We start from the raw sequence: 13796 nt of genomic DNA on the forward strand, positions 1-13796 counted from the left end.
AATACAACACACAAACGTACACAAATTACTGACTGTGCCATCACAAGAAATACAACCTCACACGCAACATGACCTAGACACATGAACAAAAATATAAAAACGCTAGAGGCAACAATTTCAATGATTTTACTGAGTTACAGTTCATATAAGGATATCAGTCAAATTAAATAAATTCATTAGGCCCTAATCTATGGAATTCACATGACTGGGCAGGGGCACAGCCATGGGTGGTCATATGCCCAGCACAAGGTGCACCTGTGTAATGGTCATGCCATTTAATCATCTTTTTGATATGCCACACCTGTCAGGTGGATGGATTATCTGGGCAAAGAAAAGATGCTCACTAACAGGAACATAAACAAATTAGAGAGAAATAAAGTTTTTGTGCGTATGGAACATTTCTAGGACCTTTTATTTCAGCTCATGGACCAACATTTTAAATGTTGGGCTAATATTTTTACTCAGTGTATAAACAGTGCATTCGGAATGTATTCTGACCCCTTGACTTTTCCCACATTTTGTTAGGTTACAGTCTTGTTCAAAAATGTATAAAATTATTTTTTGTTCCTCATTAATCTACTCACAATACCCCATAATGACAAAGTGAAAACAGGTTAAGAAATGTTTACAAATGTATGAAAAATAAAATACCTTATTTACATAAGTATTCAGACCCTTTGCTATTGCACTCAGGTGCATCCTGTTTTCATTGATCATCCTTGAGATGTTTCTACAACTTGATTGGATTCCACCTGTGGTAAATTCAATTGGTAGAGCATGATTTGGAAAGGCACACACCTGTCTATATAAGGTCCCATAGTTGACAGTGCATGCATGTCAGAGCAAAAACCAAGCTATGAGGCCGAAGGAATTGTCCGTAGCGCTCGGAGACAGGATTGTGTCGAGACATAGATCTGGGGAAGGGTACCAAAAAATGTCTGCAACATTGAAGATCCCCAAGAACACAGTGGCCTCCATTTAAGAATGATGGAGGAAGTTTGGAACCACCAAGACTCTTCCTAGAGCTGGCCACCCAGCCCAACTGAGCAATCGGGCCTTGGTCAGGGAAGTGACCAAGAACCCCATGGTCACTCTGACAGAGCTCCAGAGTTCCTCTGTGGAGCTGGGAGAACCTTCCAGAAAGACAACCATCTCTGCAGCACTCTACCAATCAGGCCTTTGTGGTAGGGTGGCCAGATGGAAGCCATTCCTCAGTAAAAAGGCACATGACAGCCCACTTGGAGTTTGCAAAAAGGCACCTAAAGGACTCTGACCATGAGAAACAAGATTCTCTGTGCAGTAACGCTCCCCATCCAACCTGACAGAGCTTGTGAGGATCTGCAGAGAAGAATGGGAGAAACTCCCCAAATACAGGTGTGCCAAGCTTGTAGCGCCATACCCAAGAAGACTCAGGGCTGTAATCGCTGCCAATGGTGCTTCAACAAAGTACTGAGTAAAGGGTCTGAATACTTATGTAAATGTGATCGTTTTTTTGTTTGTTGACATTTGCAAAAATTTATACAAACCTCTATTTGCTTTCTCATTATGGAGTATTGTGTTTAGATTGACTAGGGAAAAAAAAAACATATACATTTTTACATTTTAGAATAAGGCTAATGTAACAAAAATAAAATTTGAAATGTGGAAAAAGTCAAGGGGTCTGAATACTTTCCGAATGCACTCTAGATACACAGTATATAGAAGCACACCATATGATCAAAAGGCAACCATACACATGCATGGGAGACTAACACTATGGATGTGGATACAGAGAGCCTGCACTGCCTGTGTTGTGTACCTTGATGATGGTGTTGACACTGAGCACCACTTCAGCCCACTTCACAGAGTCCACAGGGTTCTCCTTCAAAGTCCTCTCCTCCTCTTCTAGTAGACACTCAAAGACTGAGGAGATCTGAGACACCTACACACACACACACACACACACACACACACACACCTTAATAACCTCACCTGAGGCCTAAAACAGAAGCTTCCCACAATCCCAAAGCTAATGTTTTGGAATTGACAAAATTATTTGATGATTTGAATTGGAATCTCAAATCATCTAAATTGTGTGAAGACCCCGACTCTGCTGGGGATATTATCTCCGTCATTGTCACCTCTCTGAAGAAAACGTCTGCGGCGGTGAGGCTGGTGGACACGGCTGCGTTGCTCTTCCTCAAGGCAATGAGGATGGCACGATTGACCAGCTCGCCATGCTTGGTGTGGTGGTTCTTCAGTGTCATGGCCGCCTGTAGCTTCTCGGCGTGCTCGCACAGCAACAGGCGCGTCGCCATGGGAGACGAGCGCACCGCGGTCTGGCCCAGCCGGTCCAGGAGACCCACCTGTGGGGGATGGGGGGGTGGAGTGGGGGAGAGAGCAAGTAGAAGAGAGTAGGATACAGGGGTGGGGAGAAACGAGGTAAGGTTGTTGAACTCAGTCATGACATATCAGCTTTTATTCATAGATCTGTGAGGAGCCCTGGAACAAAGTCCGATCCCACAGTGACACATAGGATTAGAATTATTCAGGATTATTTGGGACTGAAATATATTTCTATGCAGATGACCCACCTGTAGCAGGAAGTCCATGAAGCAGCCGTGGGCCTTCATCTTGTCCTCTAGCTGGTGGAGGATGATGAGGGAGGTCAGGGGGAAGCCAGCACTCTCTGGACACGACAACACAGAAACAAGGTCACTTCTATGTGGAACAATATATTCAATCATTTAGATAGAAAAGAACTACAGTTTTCCATGTCTTCGCCTGTCTACATTTCTCTCCCTCTTTCTGTTCTCTTTTCCTTCCTTCCTTCCCCTCCCTCCATCCCTCCCTCCCTCCCTCCCACCGTCAGGGACAGACTCGGCCCAGCGGGGGTCTGAGGCTGGGTAGTCATCCACCAGGTCCAGGTTGATCCGGGTCACCACCAGGTCCAGCTCCCCGCCCACCTCCCCGTCTCCGTCCCCCTCCGGGGGGAACAGCTCGTCTGTCATGGTCTGGGCCCCCACCAGGTCATTCCTGACAAACACAACAGTTACGTTCTACTCACAACATTATAAGGTAAACTCAATAGTAACAATGTGTATTGCTTAGACCAGGTAATTCCCGAAAACACATAAAATAATTTTACATAATTACATAGTGGTACTCATTTGAAGTGTACACACCCCATTCACTCTGTCTACATGTACACTCTCTCACACACACACTCACTCAAATACTCCCTCCCTCTTTCTGTAAAAAAAACTCAGAGCCCTGCGCCCTCATTTGGCAGTAACAGCTGCTCGAGCTTACAGACAACAGGGCAGATGCAATCACAGAGAGCAAGTAATTACACAGACCTAAATCCACATCGTCCTCAATGCGGGGACATTTTTTCAGGGGAGGAACAAACAAATTCCCTTGTTTTACAACGGAGGTCTGTGTCACTGTCAATAAAACTCTAACTTCAGCAATTGGGGCCAACGTCACACAATCTTTCTGCAGACTTACCGGCAGAACTGCAGAAACGCTGCTTTTAGGAGTTTGGTTTTGTCCTCTTGCGCTACAGGCTCCATCCTAGTCGGAGTCTCCATAGCAGTTGCCTTGACACAAAAAAAGGGTCAAGTCATTACGTAAAAATACTGAAAAAATAAAAAATGTTAAACATTGCTAGTTCACCAATTTAACGGCATCTCATTATTCACACAGGTCAATTGGTGACCCCGTTCCATATCAGAGACCTGGCACTGCTTTAATTCATCTGACTCTACTCTCTACCTCAGGGCCGGCCCCAGCCAGGGAGAAGCAGAGGGAGTCCTCCATGGTCTCAGGCAGCATGGAGGCACTCTCTCTGGCCACCACGGCCACCAGACCACTGTTCTGGGAGAAGAACACCGGTAGGTTGGCACAGCAGCCCCCACCACGCAGACGGTCACCTGGAGAGATGAAGGAGGACGGTGAGAATAGAAACATGGGAGGCGAGTCAATTGCCCATTCATGAAAATGGATAATGAGCTAAAAAGACAAAAAAAAAAAAAAGGTTGATGATATTATTATGATAACTATGAATTACTGAGAGCTGTTGCAGCCATCTACACCATTCAACTCATCAATACCATTCAGTTTAAAACATCGGGTGCATGTCAACAGTCTAAAGGCTTCCTCTTCTTGTTAATTTTGTTATTAAGAAAAGGAGATGAGGAAATGGGCCAACTTTAAACTATTGAGAGGCACCCAATGTCCTCTAACGTTGAGTCCATTATCCAGGTCTCTTACCAGGTGTGTTGAAGGGGATCTTCTCCTCAGGTAGACCTCCTCTGCCGGTACCGGTGGAGCAGGCAAACACCAGCTCCTCGTTGTACAGGAAGGCAGCAGGGCTGGAGGCCCGTGGTAACATCAGCCTCATGGCCTGGAGAGCATCCTCACTCTGAGGGGAATAACACAACATATCAACCGTTAGACAAAAACATCGACATTTAAACTGAAGGAAGACCAATATGGTTGATATTTTCATGTCTGAAAAATTGCATTCCAAATGCGTGAAGCCTTGAGCTTTTTTAGAGAAAGTCTACTTAAGGAACATATTGCCACTTTCAAACTCATGTAAAAAAAAATTAAAAACATTTTGTGAATCATAATACACAATTTCAGTTGAAGCCCAATTGAGTGAAGACTGACCTGGAAGGGGGGGTTGTACTTGGTGACCTCCACAGAGAGCTCATCAGAAATGTTGTTGCCGTTGTCCAGCAGGGTGACCAGGCAGAAGTAGGCCAGGCAGGGGGAGTCTGAGGGGTGCCAGGCTGCCGCCAACACTACCAGGCCATCCCTGGAAAACAAAATTATAGTCAGAAGTATGTAGAATCATAAAAAGTTGCAGTCACCAGCTGACTATTACATCAAATCGCGTAGTGAGATAAATACACATCCAGAAACCGAGATGAGAGCTCGACTTACTGGCTCAGTTGCATGTCCATGTAGGTAACGTTCACTCCTTCCTTGATTTCCTCATAGTTGCTCTCTGACCCCTGATAGATGGTGAGAGAAAACAGGTCATGCCTTCAGGACAATCATCCAATCTACAGGTAACTACCAAAATATAGGAAACACCAACGTAAGTGTCTTAATAGGGCATTGGGCCACCATGAGCCACATCAGCTTCAATGCACCTTGGCATAGATTCTACAAGTGCCTGGAACTCTGTTGGAGGGATGCAAAACCATTTTTCCACAATAAATTCCATAATTTGGTGTTTTGTTGACAGTGGTGGAAAACACTGTCTCAGGCGTCGCTCCGGGATCTCATATAAGTGTTCAATTGGGTTGAGATCTGGTGACTGAGACACACACACACACACTTTAAACCCCCTAAACTCCTTTGATACCCCTCTTTCAAAGTAACTGAGATCTCTTCTAGCCACAGTAACCAAAATGGCTAAGCATGATATGTTAGCTCAGGAAGCACATGCTTTGTGTCCCTCATTTACTCTATTGTTTCCTTTATTTTGACAGTTACCTGTACAACCAAGAGGAGGGTTCACCTCAAAGTAACGCCCCGTGATTTAACACAACCTGACATAAAGTAACGCAACACAACATTCATGTAAAGTGTTGCTCTGCTTACCCAGATGGCGTCGGCGACACTCTCCGTCAGAGCGCGGCTGGAGTCCCAGCTGAGGACCTGGTGCTCTGTGACCTCATCCACCTCCCATTTACTGAGCCCACAGGAGGTCAGAGTATACAGGCAGCCCATCTCGCCCACCCACAGAACACTGTGGAGCTACAGAGGGAGGAGAGGGTCTGTGAGCTGATATCACCATATTACCAATTAATGACTATAATTTGGGGATTCATAGGACTCCACTAGAAGAAACGTGCATTGTTGTTGGTGAGCGGGGCACGCATGCCAAACAGGCTGGAGACGCGGCGTCCGATGCCGGAAAGCACCCCCTGGCCCTGCTGTAGCGCCCTCTGCAGCAGCTTCCCGGAGGGGTCTGCCCCGAGGCGCATCATCTGGCCCTTGTAGGATGACACGATGAAACTACCCCCCTGAGGGAAGAGAGGGATGGTGGGATGAGAGGAAGTGGGATGAAATCAACAGCACATAATGTTTAATCAGATAAATATGTTCAAAATGTATGTGTGCTACCGTTTTACACACAATTTGTTGGCAATTCTCAATCCACTAATAATGAGAACCTGCTCTATACATCTTTATCTGTGATTGAGGAGCAGTATTCAAAACAAGAACAACGCATCCACAACATAACAACTTACCCTAACAGCCACAACAAAGTTGCAGAGGTTTTCGCCCATGTCGACCACAGTCTCAGTGTAATTCCCCTCGTGGGCCAAACTGGGCCAGAACCGGGCTGTTCCCTCTGGAGCCACCGCCATGACAGAGATAGACTGAGCATTCAAGAAAAAGTCCCACAACAGTAAACAACCACGACTGATGGTGAGTCGATTGGAATTTCAGTTCCATGCCTTGTCAGAGACAACAACAAGTAGACTAAAGCAGAAAGACACTGACACTCAGGCTAGCTGCTCAACAGCTACTGTAACAGCAAAGTCATTAGGCAGACAGGTGGGAAATTTTTTGCATTTTCGGAGGTTGAATAGGTTAGTTTCCTGATAGTCATTGATTACCTGAACACTGGCAGTCTCCAGAGGGCTGGGAGATGATATGGAGACGAGATCAGCATAGTAGGCAAACTCACTAGTGGGCAGCTGGAGGCCCTTACATACTGACAACTAGGAGAGACAACAGAGAAGGTTCACTCATTGGCAATGCATGTTTTTCTTTTAATTATAGGACACACTGTATCAATGTGTTGCATATCTCATAATTATCGACCAGGGTTGTGTATCCAGTGTTGAAACGGAGTGACACAAAGAGGTAGGGTTCTACCTGGACTTGCCCAATAAGGAGCGCTCATTTTGTGTTCCATTTCAAAGCGTTTCGCTACGGTGTGACCTAATGGACTGTACCTTTGCAACAGCAGTCTGGCAGATCTTCCAGATGATCAGTCTCTCTCCACACACCATCCAGGCCCAGCCACTCTCATCCACCTTCACAGAGATCTGGTCATCGGCTGAGGGACACAAAACACAGAAACCGTGGGAGAGAACATCAGCCAGACTGCATTGATCCGGATGACCTGTACAATGCATTCTGCAGTATGTATAACTCGCAGAAAGATAATGACAGGAAAGAGTCAATGACCCACCATCAGCCATTGTCAAAGCCTCCATGACTTTGACAGGTAGAGAAGAGCCAAACGTCTGGACATCGAAGTGGAGTGCGTCTGAAGTTGAGTAGCTCTGGACACGCGTGGGAGTTGATCTGGAAATGAGAGGGCGAGCAGTTTTTTAAAAAACACTCCACGAGTGACTGTGCCTCAAGAGACATTGTTGACAATGATGGCGCATGGACACTCACCTCGCTGCTAACGACGTCCTACGTGGGGAAAAGAGAAGCCCTGTAGGTGTACCGGCGAGACTCTTTCTACCGGTGACCCTTAAGGACTGCCTTCGGCCTGAACTAGGGGTAGAACGAGGGCTAAACATCGTAGCTGTGCCCCAAAATGCTCAATATTCATTCAACTCCAGACAGCTCTTCTTATTTTGCGCGCACAATATGAAACTTCCGGCGCATGAAATATACGTCATGAAATACAAACTCAGATTCGCAGTACATAGTTGGTCCACTAGATCGTGCCATTGAAAACATTTGTTTGAACACTAATACATTTTTTACGAATAGCATTGTCATTTATTAATAATCCCTTCAATTAAAATGACACTATTACTGATTGTAAATTGATTGCCTTTTGCAAGGAGCTAGTTGTTGTGTTTTGGTTGGCAGTAAACAGAACACGATATAGATTTCCTGCCATCACATTCAGGCAAGATGAGTCGATCAATCGATGACTCCAAGATGAGAGCGAGCTGCTATTTGATGGAAGGGGTGGACATACATGATGATGGGGTTGCTACGAAAGGCAGCGGGATATTTGTGATAAGAACAAATCACATTGCTTAAATATAATTTCCTTAATAGCTGTAACTGACAAGGAAGAATATCAGCACGATATGCAGTGAGTGGCCATGATGTTGTTGTTGAGATGTTTTTCGCTAAACCCGCTTAAAGTTCGAAGGGCCTAGTTTAGCTAACTTTAGCTGCTGGCTAACGTTATTTTGCTAATGACAGGACTGCAATAAATACTCTTTGCTTAAGCTGTTTGGTGCGTACTTTTACCAGTGCATTTGTTGCTCACTTGTACGGACATTCTCCCAAGTTTCCATGGCGACCCTTGCTAACACTGGCTAGCAGTTTTGTTGAATGGTTGCGTTGGCAAGTGTTAGCTCGTCATATAGCCCATTTTTCTCTTCTCCAACAGCACTGAAGTGAATTACTCGTGGGTCAATGTAATCCCAGGAAGCTATAAATATAGCTATCTAGTTTCTAGCAGTGTTTGTAATGAGTTAACTAAAATGTTAATGCAATGCAGTAGGTTACATCAGCTAAACAACGTCTTAATGCACAGATAAAGCCTTTTACTTTTGTCCAGGCTGCTATACTGTTTTGTATTTTCCCAGGTTATGAAGCGGGTACGCACGGAGCAGATCCAGTACACTGTAGCTCAGTACCTGAAGCGGAGGCAGTATGTGGATACTGAAAGTTCCCTGAAGGGGGCTAAACTGTCCCAGTCCGCAGAGGAGATGGCTGCCAACCTCACAGGTGAGGCTTTGAATTGGCAGCTGGCCGGTATCAAATGCAAAGATCAGTGACCAAATCAAGTGAAACTAGTATCACAGATTGAATGGGTGAATGATGCCAACTATTTTTGCTCAAGCATCATCTTTCAGTTTAGGATGAGTATTAACAGGTTATTATTCGTATACCTAATCTTATTAATTGTCTCTCTTTCTTTGAGTAGTGCAGGCAGAGTCGGGGTGTGCAAACATTGTCTCTGCTGCCCCTTGTCAAGCTGACCCTCAACAGTACGAGACCCAATTTTCCAGACTATGCAATTTTCTCTCAGGTACTTCACAATTGTGTAGAGACTGATGATATGTATGCTGCTTTGCAACATTATACTAGCTTACCACTTAGTATGAAGCAATATATTGTAAATGCTATTCTAGTTACTGTGGGCATAAGATCGTGGCCTTACTCTTTGTTTATTTTCTCCTGTCCAGAAGCGGCGTTGCCATGGGGCCAGGAGGTGAGCTGCGTCCTGTACCCGCTCTTCGTTTATCTCCACCTGGACATGGTGCGCTGCAGCTTGAAGGGGGCGGTGGATGGCTTCTACAGCCGCTTCCACAGCCTCTTCCTGGGGGACACCGAGCAGCGCTCCACCGTGGAGCAGCTTCGCCACGTCCTCACCCAGCAGGATGTCAACGCCAACCCTAAGCTCCTGGCCTTCCTCGACCACAAGTACGTGGTGAACCTGACGGAGCCGGCCTACAGTTACTTGTTACGCTATCTGCAGAGTGAAGACAACAGTACCCTCTGTAGGGCCCTCAGCACCCACGTCCAGGTAGAGGTCACCTCCTCACCACGCACCGACTACCAGCTGTACGGGACGACGGGAGCAGGAGCCGCCGGGGCTGCCACCATGGCCCCCAACTCTACCTCCTCGTGGTCGGGAGTGGATGGCCCTGAGCGAGGGGAGGCGGCGGGGGTGGAAGTCCCCACAGGGATCCCGCAGAGCGAGGTGGCCCTGGAGGCACTGCAGGACTGCATTAAGAAAGTGCGTGAGGGGCCGCCATCACTCACCACCGTGTGCTTCTACGCCTTCCAGCACACGGAGCAGCTGCTGAACGCGGCAGAGGTGTCGGCCGACAGCAAGCTGCTGGCCGCCGGGTTCGACAGTTCGGCCGTCAAGCTATGGAGCCTTAGGGCCAGGAAACTGAAGGCCAGGCCACACCGGGCCGACGTGTCACACATCCGCTTAGCATGCGACGTGCTGGAAGAGGAGGTGAGAGGATTTTCTTTGGTTAGGAATTTTACAGAAATAGTCCGTTTTAAGATGTTGGTATCCCTGCTGACAATTATGGGAAATTTTCACATATCTAGGCAGTACAATGGTGTACAATGTCAATGCGCTTTTCCCCCCTGTATTCAGGCAGATGAAGAGGACGGCTCGGGCAGCGAGATCAAGACCCTGCGTGGCCACAGCGGTCCGGTGTTCCGCACGGCTTTCCTGACAGACAGCTCGGGCCTGCTGTCCTGCTCGGAGGACACGTCCATTCGCTACTGGGACCTAGGCAGCTTCACCAACACGGCCCTCTACCAGGGCCACGCCTACCCCGTCTGGGACGTGGACGTCAGCCCCTGCAGCCTCTACTTTTCCAGCGGCTCCCACGACCGCACTGCCCGCCTCTGGACCTTCTCCAGGACATACCCCCTGAGGCTCTACGCCGGCCACCTAGCAGACGTGGACTGTGTCAAGTTCCACCCCAACTCAAACTACCTAGCCACAGGCTCCACGGATAAAACTGTCCGCCTCTGGAGTACCCAGCAGGGGGCGTCAGTGCGCCTGTTCACAGGCCACCGCGGCCCTGTGTTGTCTGTAGCTTTCGCGCCCAATGGGAAGTACCTGGCGTCGGCGGGCGAGGACCAGCGGGTGAAGCTGTGGGACCTGGCCTCAGGCGCTCTGGTCAAGGACCTGAGGGGCCACACGGACAGTGTCACCAGCCTGTCGTTCAGCCCCGACAGCAGCCTGGTGGCCTCCTCTTCCATGGATAACTCAGTCAGGGTGTGGGACATCCGAAACTCCCATGGGACCACCCACGCGGATAGCTCGTCCAGCGAGCTGGTGGGGCTCTACACGGGAAACACCAGCAACGTGCTCAACGTCCAGTTCATGGCCTGTAACTTGCTCCTGGTGACGGGAACGGCGCAAGAAAAACATGGACAGTAGACATTTTGTTTTGTCTGGCCTGTCTGTTTAGTTTTGTTTTAAAATACTGTTGTGTCTGGAGGGTCTCATCTCAGACATGGTCACCATGGAGACATACATGTTATCTTCCCTAAGCCAATTACAGAGAGGTATAATTTCAGGTCAAAAGGTCACTTGCTAAAATTGCCCACTCAAGAGGTTGTTTTTGACAAGATCTCTGAGTAGAAAAGAGATATTAATCTGAACATACTAAAAAATGACTTGGTTTTATTTTGATGCTTATATCCACAATGCCAAAATGAGAAGTTACAGTTGAAGTCAGAAGTTTTACATACACCTTAGCCAAATACATTTAGACTCAGTTTTTCACCATTTCTGACATTTAAAAGTAAAAATTCCCTGTCTTAGGTCATTTAGGATCACCACTTTATTTGAAGAATGTGAAATGTCAGAATAATAGAGTGATTTATTTAAGCTTTTGTTTTTTTAATCACATTCCCAGTGGGTCAGAAGTTTACATACTCTCAATTAGTATTTGGTAGCATTGCCTTTAAATTGTTTAACTTGGGTCAAACATTTCAGGTAGCCTTCCACAAGCTTCCCACAATAAATTGGGTGAATTTTGTCCCATTCCACATGACAGAGCTGGTGCAACTGAGTCAGGTTTCTAGGCCTCCTTGCTCGCACATGCTTTTTCAGTTCTGCCCACACACAACTTTTCTATAGGATTGAGGTCAGGGCTTTGTGATAGCCACTCCAATACCTTGACTTCGTTGCCCTTAAGCCATTTTGCCACAATTTTGGAAGTTTTCTTGGGGTCATTGTCCATTTGGAAGACCCATTTGCGACCAAGCTTTAAGTTCCTGACTGATGTCTTGAGATGTTGCTTCAATATCTATTTTGTGAAGTGCACCAGTCCCTCCTGCAGCAAAGCACCCCCACAACATGATGCTGCCACCCCCGTGCTTCAAGGTTGGGATGGTGTTCTTTGGCTTGCAAGCCTCCCCCTTTTTCCTCCAAACATAATGATGGTCATTATGGCCAAACAGTTCTATTTTTTAAATTTTTCATCAGACCAGAGGACATTTCTCCAAAAAGTATGATCTTTGTCCCCATGTGCAGTTGCAAACCGTAGACTGTCTTTTTTATGGCAGTTTTGGAGCAGTGGCTTCTTCCTTGCTGAGCAGCCTTTCAGGTTATGTTGATATAGGACTCGTTTTTACTGTGGATATAGATACTTTTGTACCCGTTTCCTCCAGCGTCTTCACAAGGTCCTTTGCTGCTGTTCTGGGATTGATTTGCACTTTTCGCACGTTCATCTCTAGGAGACAGAACGCGTCTCCTTCCTGAGCGGTATGACAGCTGCGCGGTCCCATGGTGTTTATACTTGCGTACTATTGTTTGTACAGATGAACGTGGCATCTTCAGGCATTTGGAAATTGCTCCCAAGGATGAACCAGACTTGTGGAGGTCTACAATGTTTTTCTGAGGTCTTGGCTGATTTATTTTGATTTTCCCATGATATCAAGCAAAGAGGCACTGAGTGTGAAGGTAGTCCTTGAAATAATCCACAGGTACCTCCAATTGACGTCAATTAGCCTATTAGAAGCTTCTAAAGCCATGACATTTTCTGAAATTTTCCAAGCTGTTTAAAGGCACAGTCAACTTAGTGTACGTAAACTTCTGACCCCCTGGAATAATGATACAGTGTGATAAGTGAAATCGTCTGTCTGTAAACAATTGTTGGAAAATTACTTATGTCATGCACAAAGTAGATGTCCTAACCGACTTGTCAAAATTATAGTTTGTCAACAAGACATTTGTGGAGTGGTTGAAAAACGAGTTTTAATGACTCCAACCTAAAGTGTATGTAAACTTCAGACTTCAACTGTACATGTAAAAGGGTAGATTCATTGGAAATAACTTTTTGATTTATGGCATTTTCACCAAGAACTACCTGATGAGTTCTACTAGTGAGACCTCATAACTTTTCAGGTTTCCCAAATATTTCCAATAAATTCACATCTAAGTAGAGTTTCCAGGTAGAACGTTAGCTTGGCATGGTTCCGGATGAGGATTGCATTTTGGGTCTAGTGCCTTTTTTATTCGGTCACGCACAAAATTCACATTGATCTGAAAAAAATGGGTCTCTGGCTATTCGATTACTTGAGTTGTTTAAAAATCAGCATCTCCCCAGGATTTGTCCTCATACAGTTGTTAAACGTCATCACCACTAACTGAGAATGTTGGCATGCTATGAAATGCTGAACTGCGACCAATATGAGAGTAGTCACAGGGAAAGAATGACAACTGTACTTTGTTTCTTTACCATTCTGTCAGTGGCATTATTTGTAATATGCTAAGAAGTGTAAATATATTTTTGTAATCTCTTGACTGGCTGTACCTGGTTTTTATTTTTCAAGAGAGATGGCACCCTGTTGCATGTTTGCGGGTGAAGATGAATTGATAAAGTTAAGAGAAAGATCAGGACTTTGGAGTGTTTTATATGGCTTCATATCTATAATGGTAAAGATAAAACAAATGGATACTCGTTAGTTGACAGACATTTTCTGTTCATATCAGCCTTCTATTTGTAATTGAGAGTTTTTATTTTTAAATGGCTTTATTTTTAAATAACTATTTCTCCACAAAATGATCCTGATCTTTAAGATCTTGAACTTGTGCTGTTCCACTTCAAATATGCATAACATGTTAGCAGTGATGACAAATCTGTCACTACCTAAAAACCTGACATTCTTGAACACATTCTATAGTGAACTCCTATATCAGAGAGTGAGGAGTAACAGTCAGTTGGGCAGGGAAAGTGGGTGAGGTAAGGTGTGTTGCCGTGGGAATGAACAAACCAGTTTGTCAGGAGGGTGTGTACCTATCTACCCACCTGCTTGACAGG

General features: G+C 45.8%; 2 protein-coding genes across 2 annotated transcripts; one reads left to right on the forward strand and one right to left on the reverse strand.

Annotated features, from left to right (window-relative positions):
• Nucleotides 1-1798: 1798 nt before the first annotated feature.
• Nucleotides 1799-7629, reverse strand: LOC112245531 (nuclear pore complex protein Nup133; the record flags this gene model as incomplete). The annotated part of the gene is given in 16 exon segments (XM_024413648.2): nucleotides 1799-1921; nucleotides 2121-2345; nucleotides 2574-2668; nucleotides 2846-3015; nucleotides 3490-3581; nucleotides 3757-3914; nucleotides 4255-4405; nucleotides 4657-4804; nucleotides 4933-5003; nucleotides 5599-5754; nucleotides 5853-6023; nucleotides 6252-6383; nucleotides 6624-6728; nucleotides 6966-7069; nucleotides 7205-7320; nucleotides 7417-7629. Coding segments are annotated over 16 exon segments (2145 nt in total), but the record flags the coding sequence as incomplete, so codon positions are not given.
• Nucleotides 7630-7726: 97 nt separating this feature from the next.
• LOC112245857 (TAF5-like RNA polymerase II p300/CBP-associated factor-associated factor 65 kDa subunit 5L) lies at nucleotides 7727-11294 on the forward strand. The gene is made up of 5 exons (XM_024414029.2): nucleotides 7727-8074; nucleotides 8577-8718; nucleotides 8918-9022; nucleotides 9180-9961; nucleotides 10109-11294. The coding sequence occupies exons 2-5, from the start codon at nucleotides 8580-8582 to the stop codon at nucleotides 10904-10906; spliced, it is 1824 nt and encodes a 607-aa protein (XP_024269797.1). The 5' UTR covers nucleotides 7727-8074; nucleotides 8577-8579; the 3' UTR covers nucleotides 10907-11294.
• The last annotated feature ends 2502 nt before the right edge of the window (nucleotides 11295-13796 follow it).

This window comes from Oncorhynchus tshawytscha, linkage group LG32 (assembly GCF_018296145.1).
Source record: "Oncorhynchus tshawytscha isolate Ot180627B linkage group LG32, Otsh_v2.0, whole genome shotgun sequence".
NCBI classification, from domain to species: Eukaryota; Metazoa; Chordata; class Actinopteri; order Salmoniformes; family Salmonidae; genus Oncorhynchus; species Oncorhynchus tshawytscha.